Source organism: Melopsittacus undulatus, chromosome 12 (genome assembly GCF_012275295.1).
Source record: "Melopsittacus undulatus isolate bMelUnd1 chromosome 12, bMelUnd1.mat.Z, whole genome shotgun sequence".
In the NCBI taxonomy this organism is placed as follows: Eukaryota; Metazoa; Chordata; class Aves; order Psittaciformes; family Psittaculidae; genus Melopsittacus; species Melopsittacus undulatus.
The window spans coordinates 20,118,511-20,135,783 of NC_047538.1; the positions used below are offsets into that span (position 1 = coordinate 20,118,511).

At 44.7% G+C, this 17,273-nt stretch overlaps 1 protein-coding gene across 6 annotated transcripts in view; it reads left to right on the plus strand.

Annotated features, from left to right (window-relative positions):
• The window catches only part of CLIP1 (CAP-Gly domain containing linker protein 1), a 69,096-nt gene extending 51,823 nt beyond the window's left edge, over positions 1-17,273 (plus strand). For 4 of the 6 annotated variants that reach the window (XM_034068087.1, XM_034068090.1, XM_034068091.1 and 1 more), the window contains 10 exons: positions 749-886; positions 1,648-1,754; positions 4,703-4,823; positions 8,479-8,531; positions 13,513-13,630; positions 14,029-14,185; positions 14,837-14,883; positions 15,618-15,623; positions 16,146-16,270; positions 16,830-17,273. In XM_034068087.1, coding sequence (XP_033923978.1) covers positions 749-886; positions 1,648-1,754; positions 4,703-4,823; positions 8,479-8,531; positions 13,513-13,630; positions 14,029-14,185; positions 14,837-14,883; positions 15,618-15,623; positions 16,146-16,270; positions 16,830-17,052 — 1,095 coding nt within the window. In that variant the 3' untranslated portion in view covers positions 17,053-17,273. The remainder of the gene's footprint in view (positions 1-748; positions 887-1,647; positions 1,755-4,702; positions 4,824-8,478; positions 8,532-13,512; positions 13,631-14,028; positions 14,186-14,836; positions 14,884-15,617; positions 15,624-16,145; positions 16,271-16,829) is intronic. The other 2 variants (XM_034068089.1, XM_034068092.1) reach the window with 1 other exon arrangement.

A 17,273-nucleotide genomic window follows, 5' to 3' on the forward strand; every position in this document is an offset into this window, starting at 1 on the left:
GCTGCTGTCGATGTCATTGGATAAAAAGCAGTGTAAGAGAACCCTTTAAATTCACATTACAGGGCTTTTGGTCTGTTAAAGACATGGACAATCCTGGTGTTCTTTTTATTCACAGAAGTGTTTGGTATTCACCACCAACAAATTCTGTAAAGCATTTTGAATTTCAATCTGTGTGGCTTGAAGTGCATAAAATCACTTTGGATACAGATTGGAATCAAGATACCCGATAGGAATGTATTCTACCCATCGAGGTATTTTAATGTGCTTATGAAGTATTTCCCTTCATGAAGGCACAATGAACAACACTGAAACAGTGCAGTAATTGGCTTTATCTCCTATTTAATTTTGAATTCTTTTTCAAATTTTGAACAGCTTTTTATAAATGCACATTTTCTGGACACAGAGTAGTCTGCTGGAGGTGAATATTATTGAACTACTACTGTCTAAAGTAGTTAGCAGCCTCAGAGCAATCACAGTGGTGGTAATTAGAAATCCAGGAGTTAAATAAGCAGCAGCAGGGCCTCCTCAGTGGTAACAACAGGCATGGGGTTATGATCTGTTTCTTTATGGAACTGAATCTTCTCATGTCCATTTATGCAGCTTCAAAATGCAAATTCCCAGTTGAAGTCCTTATTTAACTGAAAAACAGCTGGCAAACTATGGGGCTGTGCATAAAGTATTGTGGTTCATCGTCTGCTTTCAAGGATCCCTTTGGTAATACCTTTCTTTTCCCTGCCTTTATATATAGGCTGCCAAAATAGCAGATGATGTTATCCAGACTGTGGAGAAGGTGACCAAAGAGAAGGATGCCATTCACAAAGAAAAGATTGAAACTTTGGCCTCTTTGGAGAACTCTAGACAGACAAATGAGAAGCTACAGAATGAAGTAAGAACATTTAAATGCTTTTTAATGAAAAGACTTGCCTGGTTTGTATGGAAGAACTATTGAATGACAGAGAATTAGATTGGGCAAGAGATGGCTTCTGTCACTCTCCCACCACAACAGAGACTGGCTTGTTAGAGGCTTATTAGATGCATATGTATTGATGGCAAATCTAGGTGCTTGACATAGCCAGATGACCTGTGTCCTTCTGTATTCTGCTTGTGGTTTCAAATACCATACAGCAGGTAAGGTAGTCCCTTAAATCTTGGTGCAGTGACAAACTATCATTTGTATTTAGTCTGAACATTGAACTGGCATCTTTTCTGCAGATGTGGAGCACTCTGTGGGTCTCTGGCTCTTTGAACTTTTGCAGCTCCCATAATAATGGGTAGTGAACAGCTGGGGTACCCTAAACACCACAGCTTGTGCTGGAGCAGTCATGATTTCTAATGAGATGTGATGACTCGAGAATTAAAAGCTGTGATGTGGATAATGGCAGGGGTTCACTTTTCTGGATTAACATAAAAAATCTAGAGTGCTGTAATGCCATGAGAATGGCCGGAGATTATCTGTTATACAATATATTGTGTCACCAAACGCCAGTGACTGAGGTTCCAAGCCTGTGGTGTTTACTTGGTCAATGCAAGCTCAGTAAACAGACAACAACTTGTCCCATGCAACAAGATCTCTGACAGGAATGGATTTCTTTTGAATGAGCTGTGTAGTTCCATTAGTGTAATGAGCCTTTTTTTCCTCTCTTTAAGTTGGACATGCTTAAACAAAACAACCTGAAAAATGAAGAGGAACTTAATAAATCAAAAGAGCTGCTAAATCTGGAGAACAAGAAAGTGGAAGAACTGAGGAAAGAATTGTAAGTATTTCAATGTTAAATCTGTTGAACTGTTCCTTTGTAGCTACATTTACCTTTAATTTCTATGAAAAAATGACTTCCAGTACCTCTGTGGTATCCTGATATTTATTTTTGACCTAATAATCTGCTTTATCAGTTGGACATGTGTAGGATTTGAAATAGCAATGTTGCTCCTGAAGTGCTTGAAGGGTGTTGAAGCAAATCCTTCACTCCAAGCATTGTCTGAAAGAATTTGTTGAAGGAAGTATAGAGTTCTGCCACCTGAGGGCACCAGGTTGTTTTAAAAGCTTTATCATCAGTTCTGTTTGGATTTAATTACATGTGGAGTGTTAAGTAGTTTCAAGTGGCTTTGGTTATAGGAAATCTGGTTCTTTTTCTTTTGTAACTAGTGCAGTACAAATGCTGTATGTAGTATGTAAAGCTAGAGTTAACTGCTTATCATTTGAGATGTTTCATTTGAGCAATTACCTCTTACATAGGTACTACTGCCACCACCACTACTGGTGATGTGGAACACTGTACACCAACAAATGAACTGTAAAGCATCTGATATAAAGTAATTTGTCCCATGGAATCTCATTGTATCAAAGCTTTTGGTGTGCCAGCATGAGCAAAAGTCCTGGTTATTGCTGCAGTGGCTGTGTGTCCCCCAGCTTTCAGAGATGTCACACATTAAATCACAATCTCTGCTCTGAGAAGAATTTCTTGTCTCATGGAGTAAGAGCTGGAATCTGGACTGAGAGCCAAGAGCAGCTTTGACTAATTAATTATGATTATTATTAGTCCATAAGTCATTTTGTGACAGTTCTTAACCACTGCTCTGAGGTGAAGTCAGGGCACAAAGGAAATCAGCACATGGAATTAACACCAAGTTTGTGTGACTGACAGTTACTGCTGTTTGCTTTTAAAAGCCTGCATGCTTGATTAGACAGGAACCTCCTTTGAGAAAGGCAGCTTCCATTCCATGAGCAGCTCCGACCTACCTCTGTGCTTGTGGGAGATGCCAAAGCAAAATCATTATCTCCAGATTAGTGGCTCCAACACTAGAACAGCAAGGGGCGAGTAGACTCCGGTGTGGGGGGAAGACAAAATATACTAGGCTGTGTTTTGTCAAGCAGAGGTTATTTATAGAAGATGCTGCCTTGAAAATCTCCAGCACTGAAAGGTGTTCTCAGGATCTTTGTGGGGTTTTAATTTTATGTTTTAAGGCTAAACTTAGTCATAGAGTGTTGCTGAATGTGGTCTCTCATTGTTCATGCTGCAAGACGTTGTGGATATGTGGAAGCTTGTCCTGTTTTTTAATTGAACTTTGTTGTTACAATTCTTTTGTGCATTGCCTTGTTTTAATTAGAGTAAGGAATTAGCTTGATAATAGACACTGCTGGATCAGCAGAACATCCTTGTGAGGTCGGTTCATGAAGGTGGTGCCTTTGCATGGGATAATAGAGGGAAAATTTTGCCCACAGGAGCTGTGACTGTAGGCAGGGACATGCGGCTGCCTCTGTAGCAGCATCTTTTGGAGGCAGGGAGACGTTGAAATGACAGTGTGTGCTTTGTAAAAGAGCCTTCCATGGATGAAGAAAAGCAGAAATACCCGCTGGGCTTGTGTACTCATTTAGCACTGCTGAGTGCGCTTGCAGCTATCAGTTTAAAGTTCCTTGGCACTAAACACAAGCAAGTATTACACACAACTTGACCCCAGGATTTTGTGTGCTTTTTTTATAATGCCCTGAATCTCTGCTTCAGCACCAAAAGCAAAGAGAGGAGAACGGGTTAGTACTGCAAGCAGTCATGGTTAAAAATAGGTGTGTTCCTGCATCAGCAAGTAGAGCTGTACCAAGATAATTCGAAGTGATGTGAGCTTTCCTGCTTAATCCAGTCGAGGTGGGTCAGGTGGGAAATGGGTCAAGGTGAGAGCAGATAGAAGAAATGGTTGGAAAATCTTAGTCATGCTACATCCTGAACTCCATAGGTAAATCAGATTTCCTTTGGTTTAAATGTGCTGTGAGGTAGAGCAGAGTCCTTGTATTTTGAAGTGCTTGAGTAAGTTTCTGACTTAAGGGTTCTACATCCCACAGTCATAAAGGCATTTCTAATATTCCAGTCAGGGTTTAAGTCAGTGCAGTATTGGCCCATATGAGTATGAGACTGCTGCTTACGAAGCAAGACAGTCATAAAAATTACTGCTTAATGGAATAAGACGTTATCTTTTCATGTCTTTCATCCTCAAAACGTGTGCAAGTCACTTGTGCTGCAGGCAGGCATCCAAACCACTTCATGTTTCAAAAACTTGTTGAAAATAAGCTCATTTAAGGAAACCACACATTGGCAGCAACCTCATGAAACCTGCTGATCCCTTTTCTCCATCAGCTTTTGTTTTGTCTCATTTTCAGGTTTGTATCTGTTAATGGAATAGATCAGATACTTTGCTGTTTTGCCTCCTATAACCTTGCATACATTCTTGTATGGTTGGATGTCAGACCTTGTAGGGGGTATTTAAAAAGTGAACTGTGAGCTTTTAGCTGGGTTTTTCCTCTTCTTTTTACCCCTTTTTCTTTCTTTCTTTCTTAACAATTTTACCTCTGGCTACAGAGTTCACTTCTGAGAAAGTCCCAGCTCTAAACCTTGCCAACCCTCTTGTCAAACCCTGCCCTGTCTTTCCAAATCCAGGCACTCACAGACCATTGGAAGCACGCAGAGCTCCCACTCTGAGCTCCCTTTTCTTTTACTATCAGCGACATTGAATGCAAAAGGAGTTCTGTGCTGCTGCTTTCAGGGTTAAACCCATCCCTGCGCATCTGAGGTGCGGATTGCCACCTTCCTCCCAGATCCCATTAGACACGTGACCCAGATGTATTTTTCCAAGCTGTGAAGCTGACTCTCTCCCACAGTTTTTTCCTGCCTCTCGGGTTCCTATGGTAACGATGCTCTCCCTGTCCTCCTCGCAGCGAAGCACTGAAGCTGGCAGCAGCTCAGAAGTCCCAGCAGCTCGCAGCTTTGCAAGAGGAGAACGTGAAACTTGCCGAGGAGCTGGGCAGGAGCAGGGACGAAGTCACAAGCCATCAGAAGGTAGAGTGGCTGGGAGCTTCCCTGCTCTCTGTGCGTGCTGTTTCCGCTGGTGCCGGGTGACGTTGCACTGCATGTTTGTGCTTGAAACATGAGTTGTGCTGAGGGTGTTTGAAAATACATTTGGAAGCCACCTGCATGGGGAGGTTTGAGCTGCAGGCTGGCAGAAGCTTGCATAACCCATGGGGGATACTTTGGAGGCTTGGGAATGAGAGTAAATTGAATAAGCTTTAGCCAAATGTATTAACAGATACTTGCTATTTGTGTCAGGAGAAATTTTGTTACACAACTGTGGAAATACCTACTCGGTACAAAGGAAATCTGTTTAATTCTCCTCCTCTTTATTCCTGCTCCACCTTCCCACTAAACAGAAGAGTATTTAGGATTATACTGTTTAAAATTACTTGGGTGGACTCTGTCTCTAAAGTGCTGGGCACATCTATGCTTGCTTAAACTTTGTACTGTGCATGTAGATGGAGAGTGCTGCAGCCAGGTGGTGGGTACCAGGGGACTAGAACTGGTGTAAGATGGTTTTCTGGTGGTAGTTCATAGGGGAGAAAAGGTCTCAAATGTAACAGTAAAATGTAAGTTAAATTCATTTGCACATGCTGCTGGAATCAGCACGGGCTCAGTTACCAGCCTGCAGCACTGGTGCTTGCCAAAAGAGAAATTAGATTTACAGTCATTAAACACCATGGGATTAGTTCTTGTGGAGGAGTTCCAGTGACAGCCACATGAAGAGATCTTTGGAAGATCTTACCCAAAAGCAAGAATGCAGAAGACGTGGATTTATCTGTTGCCTTTCTGAGGTAGCACTGGTGCAGAAGAGGGGGCTGTTCCCAGGGACAGTGGAGCAGATCTCCTCCATCCTGCAGCAAAGCCTAATATCTTTAAAGCCAAGAGGCTGGCTCTTCCTCAGGGGTCCTGCTTGGAAACACTGAGGATGGGCGAGTATGGATCTGTCCAGTTTCTGAATCCTTTTGGCTGCTGACAGGAGTAATGCACGAGCTCCTTCAGCTTAAGGAGCCTTTGGAGATGATGAACAGGAGACCCAGACGTGTGGGCTCAAGCACTGACTCATGCAGCATCTGAGTAGTGGTGTGGTAAGAGAACGCTGCCATCCTGAGCAGCCAGTGGGAGCTCTGCTCCCCACACCCACATGGGATCTTAATTTGTTTCGGAGTCTTGGAGGCAACCTGGTATTTTCAGAAGGAGTTGTAACTGGAAAAGGATTCGGCAACAGGAGGGATGGCTGAACCTGTGACAGACATTAGTCAGTCGCCTTGGAAACTGGAATATGCCCAGTTCACCTGCACCACAGCCTTTTCTGCCTGCGAGTAGACAGCACCAAGATCAAAGATCTGGAAGATCTGCTAGAGCTTGGAGAAACAAACAGTGTTTGCCTTCCACAGCCATTTGTGTTGCATGATGCCTTCTGCAAGGAAAATACAGTCTGAATCTCAGAAACACGGCAATGCCGCCTGTTGCATTTCCTAAACGTAGGATTTGGGCTGTGGTGTCTTTAGGTGTAGTGAGCTGCACAGCCTCCTGAAAGGCTGGAAGAGGCCTTTGGTGTTTCAGGGGGACTTAAGACTGAACTTAAGTCCCCTCATTCTGCCTCTGCTGAGTTCTCTTAATGAAATGGCAACAAAACCAGCCAGCCTCGAGGATCCACACTCTTGGGTTAGCCACAGTCCCGGGGGTCCCAACACCACTTCTGCCCTGCTATCGCTTGGATGCATGCACTCATGTCCAGGCACCAAGTTGCAGCGAGCTTTGGACTCCACTGGTTCCGGCTGTCCATGGGGAATGGGAAAACATTACTATCAAGAATTGCTCGATTAGATTTTAGAGATCAAGCGTTGGTGGTAGCAGTGAAGAGGTTTGACAGGGCAGGCTTCCTCCGGGAGCTGCATTTCACACAGGGGATACAGAAACTCTGGCAGTAGGGGTGAAAGCTCAGCAAGCAGCAGCACTTCAGTCCGTGTGAGCGCCGGTGCATGTGCCTGTTCGGATGCAGTAAGGAAGGTAGCGAGCATATGGTGTGAGTATTTTGAGCAGTTGCTATGGTAATGGTAAATTCTAGCGAGTGTGTAGTCAATTGGGGTAGGGAATCTGTGGCTGCATGTGACACACTGCAAAATTAATGAACACTTTCATGAATGATTTATCCTGACATCTAAAGGTTAAAGCATCTTATGCTAAAGATGCTTTGCTGTATCGATCCGTAAGTAAGTAGCTGTTTGTAATTAGTTAAAGATTCACACTCAGATACTGAGCTTGGCAAACTTTTCTGGCTTCAGTTTAGTTGTGGTGGCATTCTGGGAGCTCAGACCTGCCCAGGTATTTTAACTTCACTGGAAACAGTGCAGAGACATCTATGCTAGCTCAGCTCATCCATCTTTTATTAAAGGTATGTGAGAAGTCTGCTCTGAGGGTAATGAGAGCAGATTTCAGGATGAAGGTGATGAGAGAAGGGGTGTCCTTTCTCCCCTTCTACCAGGAAGCTGCTCAAGGCTTGATCCATGACTCAGTGCAGCTGCCCCAGGGGTCTGGAAGCCCTCTGATATCTTGTCCTTTACTTTTCTCTCTTTTAATCCATTTCTATCTTGATGTGTACAAAAATCATTGCCCTTTCCACAGCCAGCCAGAAAACGAAAAGGGAGGAGATGCAGGGTCTGTGCTCACAGCCTGGGAGCATTCCACAAATGCTGGAGGATTTTCCAAGTTAAACAGGCACCACAGTCTTTTAGGGGAAGAAAGCTATTGGTAGAGGGGAGCATCAGAGAGCACTGTGGGCATGGCCTCTGGGAGCAAAGGGGGAACAATGTCACTGCGAGGTTTGTCCGATTTGAGTGGCAGCCAAGAGCACAAACACCAGGCGGTCAAGCTTCTCCTAGGGTGATTGTGGATCATGGCCAGGTTAATGCTGCACGGTGTGACCAGAGAAATGTGCTGCTAGAGGAAGAGCAGATTTACAAGTGGAACGTTTCTCTGAATTCTCATGTTCTCCTCTCTGTGTGTTTGTCACCTGTCTGTAAGGGTTTGTATAAGCTGCCTTTACAGTTTGTTGTTGTACAAGTTATGGTTGGTTGTCTTGGTTTGCTTTTCATGTTGTTGGTTTGCACCCCAGGAACCTGCAGCAGCAGTATCTGAAGCTGAAGGCCTTACCAGTTGCAAGAGCTTAAGGTGGCCCCACTGAGTCAGAGGTTCAGGATACAGTAACCAACACCAGACTGACAGCTTTAGGGATCAATAATTTATCTCTAAATAGCAGCACAGTAACAAACATGGATCAGTAGCTCAGTTATCCAGGTCAGAACCACAGCAGATCCAGTAATTCACCAATACTGGCCGAAACTCAACAACCAGGCACACAAAGGTGTATGTTTCTCTTTGGTGTTTAAGGTAATGCCAGCCTCACACCATTCTTGTGTGCACAGAGCATGGAAATGCTGGGTAAAGCAGTAACAGCCAGTCATGATTTGGTGTTCTTGTCACTGAACAGTTTGTGTTTGTGTGGAAAATCAATTACTTTGAGGATTTGTAGGCTCTGTAGCCTCTTGTCTTTGTTTTATGATAATGCTGCTCTGATACATCACACCAAGGAAACAATCCTTAGCGTATTAACTGCAGTCTTTCTGTCCTTGTGTTTTAGCTGGAAGAGGAGAGATCAGTACTCAATAACCAGTTATTAGAGATGAAAAAGAGGTAAGTTGGTTTTTGCTGATGTGTGTTTAACTCTGCAATCCTACAGAACCCTTCAGAAAGCATAATGCAAAAACACTGCTAAGAAAGCAGTTCTTTTCTGTGGTGTCATAGGGAAAAGTGCTGAGGTTGTCACACACATTACAGATGCAATTTCCACATGGGCTTCATTAAAAGTGTGAAGGAAATGTAACTATTAATGTAAGCAGTAGCACTTTTCCTCTTTAGTTTTGCACCTCTTGTATGGCAGTAGTTCTCATTTCCAGTAGCCAGTTCTGTGTCTGGGTTTTGTCTGCTCTGGAGTATTGGATTGTCCCTCAGTCAGATTAAAGCACACACATACAGATCCAACCCATCGAGTGCTTAAGGAATAATGGGAAAACACAGTTAAGCTAGGGTTGTTATTTAAAAAGGAAAGACTAGAGAGGAAAGCAGCAGTTATTCAGCATTAACTGTATTGCTCTCATAATCTGGGATGTTGAGTTCCCTGCGGCAGTAGCTATTGCAGTTCATTCAGCACTGTTTTTAAACACCAGGAGATTTGTCCTGGGTGACTGAGGCATCCGTTTGTAAACTGGGCTGTTCAATAAATGTTCCCAAGTTACAAAGGTCACTGACTTACTGCAGTGTGTGGCTGGAAGCTGATGGGCATGATGTCTTTTAGGGAAATGTGGGCTTTCAGAAGCAGTTACAGAAATCCTTAGAAAAAGATGCAGCTCTGCATGACACCTCCTGTGTGCCAGGGAAAACAAACCAACCCTGGTAAATACCCTGACTTTATAATGGCCACAACAAAGAGCAGTGAGGGCATGTCCTTAGCTGCTCAGTGTTACACACTGCTCCCTGGGTTAGTCCTTGTTAGTCTGTTATTCAGGGGCTTGGTACATCTCACACTCTTCTGAAGCACCCGGATATGACACAAGCTAAAGGTCCCTCAGAGAACATATGAGTTGGGGCAGTTGTTCTGCAGAGGCAGGAGTTGAACCTCCAGCTCTGATGCAGCCTTTGGCCACAGAGAATAGGGTAAGTTCAGGTTTTAAGATGAGGTGAAGGAGAGGACAAGGAGAGAAGTCTCCAGCTGATGTAAAGACCACTTGACATCCAGACTCTTTGTTAACTTGTATAAAGAAAGGTGTCTGGCTCTCATTTTCTTCCTGTTTCTGTGCTGTGTGAGCTGCCTGAAATAATCTCAATAACTATTAAATCATTACAGTGCATTTAAATATCAGTTGGTTACACTTGAGATGCTCAGGTTTGTCACTGGCTTAAGTGACGTTCCTCAACAGTGTTGAATAAACTCCAATAGAAAGGATAAACCCATTAACAGTCAATGTTACTGACACAGAGTGCAGGCTCTAGGGGTCAAAACATGCCACATATGACATTGTTTGCTAACAAAAAGTTAGGCTGAATGAAGAGCTAAGTTGGAAAGTCTCTAAATTCCCAAATCCCACTGGAGCTGGTGATGAGAGGAGCGAGGATTTCTTCCTTTTGTCCTAAGTAATTGAGATATTGAGAAGGAGGCATCCTTCTGTTTCCATTAGGTCAGATCTCCAGCAGTTTTCTCACCTTCCTTCCATCCCCAGCTATTGTTTTCCTCTATTTTAGCAGCTCCCTGTATGAAATAGGCTGGGAGTGACAGGAGTTTGGTCTTTGAGTCTAAGGGGGTTCTGTGTTGCCTCAGGTTCTCTGTGGGTTGCTGACTGTCTGACTGTCTTTGAGCTTGCGCTATTTATCGATACTCATCTCATTCCTCTCTCTTCCCTTTCCTACCCTTGCTTCCCTTGCTATATCTGTGTGTCTTTAATGGTAAGACTCAAGAAAGTCTATCCACGTTACAATAAATAGTTCTTTTTCTTTCTTTCTTTTTCTTTTCAAGTAAAGTTGTTGTACATATTTGGCTGCCTTTGTCCCTTGGTGTCTTGCTTTCGTTTTGTAAAATACTCAGCAATATATATACACATATTGAAAAGGTCTATATTTTTAACCAAAACAAATAGCCCCTTGGTGCAGATTTAGTTCTTCCTTACAGTATTTTGCATTTCTACTCCATGTTTCTAACGTGGTTCTTGTTATCTTGCATTCTTAAAGCTTCCCCAGTAGCACTTTAAGGTATTTGCTTCATTCTTAGAATTTCTTATTTTTGTAGTAAGGGAAGAATCTGGGTGATTTTTGTAACTGTTAAACCAAAACCTCTCTCCCCCCTTGGCTCCCACTGCTCCAGATGTGCTTTAACCTCCTCAGGGAAGGGAAATGTTAAAATGGTGTGTGAAATGACAAAGTCGTTTTCATTGCTGCTTATCCCTGCTGGAAAGAAGTTATTTTGTGTTTGAATTTGCAGGGGAAAAGTTCAGGTTCACCAAATCAATTCCCTGTTTTGTTTTTCCCTGATAAAACAGTTTCCATAAGGTTTTTCTTGCAGGTTAGGACTGTGTGGTTCTTTCACGTGTAACATACACTGCTTACATTTACTGTCTGAATCACACCCCAAATGATACTGAAGCATCAGTGGGGCACTCAGCTGATGCTGGAAGTGAACCGTGATTCACACTTACATTAAGAGTGTTGTGACTTACACCTACTCTAGGTGTAACACCTATTATAGCTGTAGGTTGTCCAGTTTCAGCATTTTTGAGGGCCTGCAGAGTGTGGCTCCTGGAGAAAGGAAAAACCAATGCTGCCATACAGGGACATTTTCCCCTCTTGTTTTCCCTCCTCCTTTCTTCTCTTGTTTCTCTCCCCTTGTGTTACAGTATTCTAGACTCCTACATTGAATTTGTAGATACATATTTATATGCTCACCAACTGTTTGCCTTTTTCAACCACTTAAATGCTTGGGGTGGCTGAAACCAATCCCAATAAATGGCAAGGGAACTGTATTTGTACAAACCCCTTATGTTTGGTCTTGATCTCAGCAATGGAGATCTGACCATGAAGTGAAAACCTTGGCTAAAGAACAAGGTCTTGAGCACGAGCCGAGTCACTGGGGTATCCATCTGCCCCTCTGTAGCTGCCTGTGTAGCACAGGAGGCTCAGTGAAGGCTTGGATACAGCAGAGCTGGTGAGCAGCAACTTCCAGATGAACTTCCCAGTAAATGCTGGATTTGCAGCTCTGCTCTGTGCCATGTGCAGCGTCCCATGTGCAGTGTCCCATGCCTCAGTGGCACATTTCTTTCCCCACTGCCCCCTGTGCTTTTGATTCAGCTCAGCATGGGTTAGGCCAGAGCACATGTGTGATCCTCAAGGATCCTGCCATTGTGCTTTTAGTGCTCTGCTGAATAAGCTCTGTTAAATGCCATTGCCCATTTGGTTTTTATTAACAAGAGTATAACTTGTATTTGAAGGCCAGATTGTGCAGTCTGCAATTCGTTGTGTTTCTGCTTCTCTTAATTCTCTCATTGTGAAAAATATACCAAACCCCAAACCAACCTTTTGGTCCTTGTTTGGTCGCTGCATCAGCTTTTCTAAACCCCAGATTCTCCACTTGCTGCTTCCATTCCCAAGTATAATCTTAACAATGAAAGAATTGCATTAATTGTGTTCTCATTGTTGAGTTTCCTATTGAGTCGGTGAGATTTATTGTCCTTCATGCTCTGGGTATCGTGGCTCTCACTAACTGTACATATTGTGGGTAGGAAATTCTTTCCTTTCCAATTAATAACTGTCCCTTCCCTCCTGAGCATCGTCACATAAGGATGAATTCTGCTCCAAAACCCCTGAACAGCCTTCACAGAGGGCAGTGTAGTTACTTCAGTGAAACCATTAAGTCATTTGGTACCTTTGAAGTATTGGCTCCTCCTGCTTTTTGTGTAGTGAGTACACATTTGGGCAGCCTAGTTTGTCTTCAGCCATGCCTGCTAGTAAGACACAGGAGCAGCTCAGTGCTGGTGGCAGCAAGAGCATTGTCATCTGCTCTGGGATGTATGGAACAGAGCAGTGGCTGTGCCTGCAGAAGCTCAGAGGCACTTGGCTGCTGAGCACTGCCCAGGGCTCTGAAAAGTTGAGTTCCTCCTAGAGGAGGAACACATCAATTTTGGAGTCATAACCTATTATTAATAATAATTATTGTTGTTATTATTACTATTATTATATATTTCCTATTATTATATATTTCATTTATTTTTTATTTTAGCAAAACCAAACCCTTTCAGCTTGTAGGGAACTTTTACAGCCAAAGTCCTCACATCAGGGGACAGTTACTCTGTGTGTTTTGTGTGACCTCTCAGTAAGAGCCATTAGCATCACTGTGAGGATGTCAAAGCTCTAGTGCCTTAAGATGACAGGAATTGTGGGCAGAGGTTGTAGCTCTCATTAGCTCAGCTGGAAGGGTTGAGAGAACTGCACACAGGGACACAACAAGGGTTTATTCCTGCTTTGGTGGATTTGTTTTTAGCTCTTCTTCCAAGAAGTGAATCAAACCCCAAGGGGTTTTGTGCTGAGGCCCAGAAAGGTTCTGTTAAAGGCCCAGAAACTCCAAGCACGTGTGTCAGGAGCTAATGATGCCACTGAAATTAGTGAGGACCAGCTGATATTTCCAGCACCATCAATGCTTTGCATGACAGTTTGTACAATGAGCTTTGCATGTGTGTTTTGTTGCTTGTTAGTAACTTCCAAGAAGTAACAAAACTGAAGTTAGGTTGTGTGGAACATTGTGCAATGTGTTTCTTTATCCTGTTATCTCCCCAGTCTGTTAACTTGCTGCTTTAAATGCAAATGGCTACGCTGCTAAGCAGATTCTGGCATGTATTCCCTAGGTAAAGTGTTTTGCTTTGTTTCCACAGTTTAACATCTGAATTTGATACATAGAACCTCTGTCAAGTACAGGATGGAAACCTGCTTGTTAAGAACCACTTCACAGTGGTTTATTTCTACTGTGCTTTAACTTAGGGATTTGGTTTTACTTGGAATTAAATTAGACTTCTTTAAGGAGTCCACAATAACCCATTCTTTAGGTGATTTCTGGTTGTATTGGGTTTTCTTTTAGAGAATCAACATTACAGAAAGAAATTGATGAAGAGAGAGCATCTTTACAGAAATCCATCAATGTTACTAGTGCCTTGATCACACAGAAAGATGAGGAACTGGAAAAACTCCGAAACGAGGTAAATGACAACAGTGAGAGGTTGCTTCATTTCATACCAAGTTATGGCTAGGAGCATATAGAACCATAGCATAGTTAGGGTTGGAAAGGACCTTAAGATCATCCAGTTCCAACCCCCCTGCCATGGGCAGGGACACCTCACACTAAACCATATCACCCAAGGCTTTGTCCAGCCTGGCCTTGAACACTGCCAGGGATGGAGCTTTGTGTGCTGACCTACTGAAGAGTTGGCTGATGTCTTTATTAATGTAGCATACTTAAACCTTAGATCTCTGGGCCTGGTTAGGTGAGCTCCAGCATGTACTTGGGGGGGTTGTTTAGCCCTTGCTACTAAGGACATTGCCCTGGTGTCCCGAGCTCATTCTGGAATGTCTGGGCATTCCTCTCTGACTCTTACAGATCATGGTGCTCCGCGGGGAAAACGCCTCTGCCAAAACCCTGCAGTCAGTGGTGAAGTCGCTGGAATGTGACAAACTGCAGCTCGAGGAAAAGGTGAAGAGCTTGGAGCAAAAGCTCAAGGAGAATGGGCAGCCTTTAACTGAAGTGGGCTCCTCAGGTAAGAGCGGCCTCTCCACGGACTCTCTGCCTTCAGCTTTAGCCTCATAGATCTTTGCCACTGGTACCAGGTGGTGAAAGGAGCCTTGACTGCACTGAACCTCCTGAGAAGTGGGACTGCTTCCTGTAGAATGCACCTAAGATTTGCATGAAGGAAACCCTGAACCCCACTGACACCAGGGTGGGGTTGATCTGAACTGAAGTGAATCACCTGCAGAGGCTTTATCCTGTTCATGGTGTGGCTTCTGTGCAAGAGCCCCTCTCAGGCTGATCCTGGGTTTCCTTGCTGGAGCTGCAAAGTGCCGTGTAGGCACCGTACCAAAACCACCTACTTGGGCGCAGGATGAGACCCCTACACTTCATCCACTCATCCTTGTCTTATGTTGAGCTTCTTGAGCTCCATCTCAAATCAGCAGCAGAGGAGCATTTCCCTGCGGGGTTGTGAACCTCAGCTGTCACCTACACACACGGTTTATGTCTTTAATAAGTAATGCACAGTATTTAATATGCAGCAGCCAAAACACTTCCCCCCAGAAGTTACCCTGACCTTACCGCAAGTGATCAGAGTAGGACTAGAGATTGACATGACTTCAGTTCTGACTCAGGCACTGTGTATGTGTCATCTTATAGCTTGGTTTCTTTTCCTTTAAAGGTGACATTGCTGCTGATCTGCAAGATGAAATCACAAAGGAGAAGCAGGTATTTGATGTGGAACAGCAGCATAAGAAAACAGCCACACGTCTGCAGGCACAGGAGATGCTTTTCAAAAGCCAGTTGCTGACAGATTCTGTAAATCAGGATGATATTGGGCACATTTATCCTGTAACCACCTGCTTGTGAAGGGAAATATGAATGACAGGGAGTAATAAGAACCAAGGGATGAGGGACACTGGGGTAGTAGCTCTGGTGACTGGAGGAGGTGAGCAGGAAGGCAGGGTGGCAGGTTCTGATGTGCAGCCCATGGGTGGAGCTGCTCCCCGGATTCTTTCCAAGGGTTTCTTGGGTGTGAATGAGGAATGAGGTGGGGGCCACCTGAACCTGCAGTGCTGGGGAATGGGCAAGCTGAGCTCCTGCAGTTGGAAATGTTGGTCTTTGCTGCTGACCTGCAGAACTTCACTCAGAACGAGGGTCTGTGCATGCAGCGGAGCGAGGAAGCTGCTCAGTTCACACGTGCTGGGTAACAGGAGCAGTGATCATGAACTTGTGAAGTGCTGCCATGTAACAGGCAGCCTGTGGCAACGAGTGCCTAGGAAATGAGGTTGGAATAGAAGCACCTTCTGCTTGTGACTGAAGTCCTTGTTAGATCCCTGATGTCCTTCCTAGTGTGTGCAGAGATCAGAAGACTGTAATTAACACTCACTAACCACCAATCTTTTTCTGGTTTTCTGCCTCCTTGAATTCCCCTGCTGGTGACAACCCTTCCTCCCCATCAGCACGAGGTTTGTGCCACTTCTTGGCTTCCTTTCCTGTATTCACTGTGTGAAGTTTGCATTGCTCAGTTACGTTCAGCAGTGCTCTGGCTTATGATCTCTGTGTGAGATGCTGATGGGTGCACTCTGCTGTCCCACTGCCCCTTGGGATAGCTCCAGGGGTATCCACCAGAGCTGCAGGCCTGGGGGAGCAGGGACACGGTTCTGATCAGAACACATGGGATTTGTGTTCAAAATGTACATTAGAAAAGGAAGCTGAGCAGTCAGGGGTGGCTTGAGACCCACCAAAGGCTGTCAGAGGGGTTGGCTGGGAGGGAGAGCCTGGCTCCCTGCGTGGAAATCGTGCTGGGGGTCTTTGGAGGTCCTTTGGGATGTTCCTGTGTCCTGTCTATGGGAGCTCTGTGTAACCCAGCAGTCCAGTGGTAAGAGTTAATGCAGGGCTGTGCAGGTCAGTCTGAGGGTTATTGCTTTGTTACTTGGTTTCTGTGAAGCTCAGTCCTCAACCTACTGACTCCTTCTTGACTATTGTAGATCGACTTCCTGAATTCAGTGATTGTGGATCTGCAGAGGAGAAACGAAGAATTAAAGTTGAAAATACAGAAAATGTGTGAAGCAGCCCTCAATGGCAACGAGGAGGAGATAAATAACTATGACAGGTATAAATCCTACAGGAAACCTTGGCTTGTGTTGGGAACTGCTGGTAGCAGTCAGTTGGGAAGGAAAATCATAGCATTCCCTTGAATTTAGCAATTGAATCCAGCCCTATTTCCGGCCCAGAATGATCCTTTGGTTACCAGTCACAAGCACTGATGTCTCAGAACAGGTTTGTTGTCACTCACGGTTCAGTCTGGCCCTTTCCAAGTTGAGGAGGAGCATTTTTGCTCTCAAGAGGCCAGTAACTACTCTGAGAGTCTGGAGAAATCACACTAAAACCTGTTTGATGGATCGTGACCTCAGATGTGCCCTCTGAAGGGGAAGAGAAACCAGTTTGTGTGATTCTTTTCCAAACAGTGTCTGTATCTGTGCAGATACACACACGGAGCAGTCTGTCCTTACACAGTGTTAGGGGTTCTGGGCTACTCGAGGTGTCTGAAGATCATCAGAAGGGCTTTTGTGTTTTATGGTCTTGGTTGACTGCTGCAGCGCTCCCTCGGTGTCGGTAACGGGCAGGGGAGGGACTTTCACCTTTGACTTGTGCCCCTGCCGCCCTTGCAGCGAGGAGGAAAGTGTGTCCACGAAGAAACTGCGTCTCTTCTGTGACATCTGCGGCTGCTTCGACCTCCACGACACCGAGGACTGCCCCACACAGGCGCAGATGCTGGAGGAGCCACCACACTCCAGCTACCATGGCAGCAGGAGGGAGGAGCGGCCCTACTGTGACACCTGCGAGGTGTTCGGGCACTGGACGGCCGACTGCAATGACGACGAGACCTTCTGACGGCCGGACCCAGCCCTCAGCAGCCACTGACCACCACCAGCATCGCCCTGTGCTGAAGGGCAGGGAAGGGACGAGGTTTCTTGCCCCTCCTGCTCCCCTTTCCCCTTGGCCCATCCGCTCCATGAGCAGTACATTGATAACTGCTCCTCCACTGCTCAGTGCCCCAGATCTCCCTTTAACAAACTTTTAAGTTGAATATAAATAAATGATTTAACAAATGA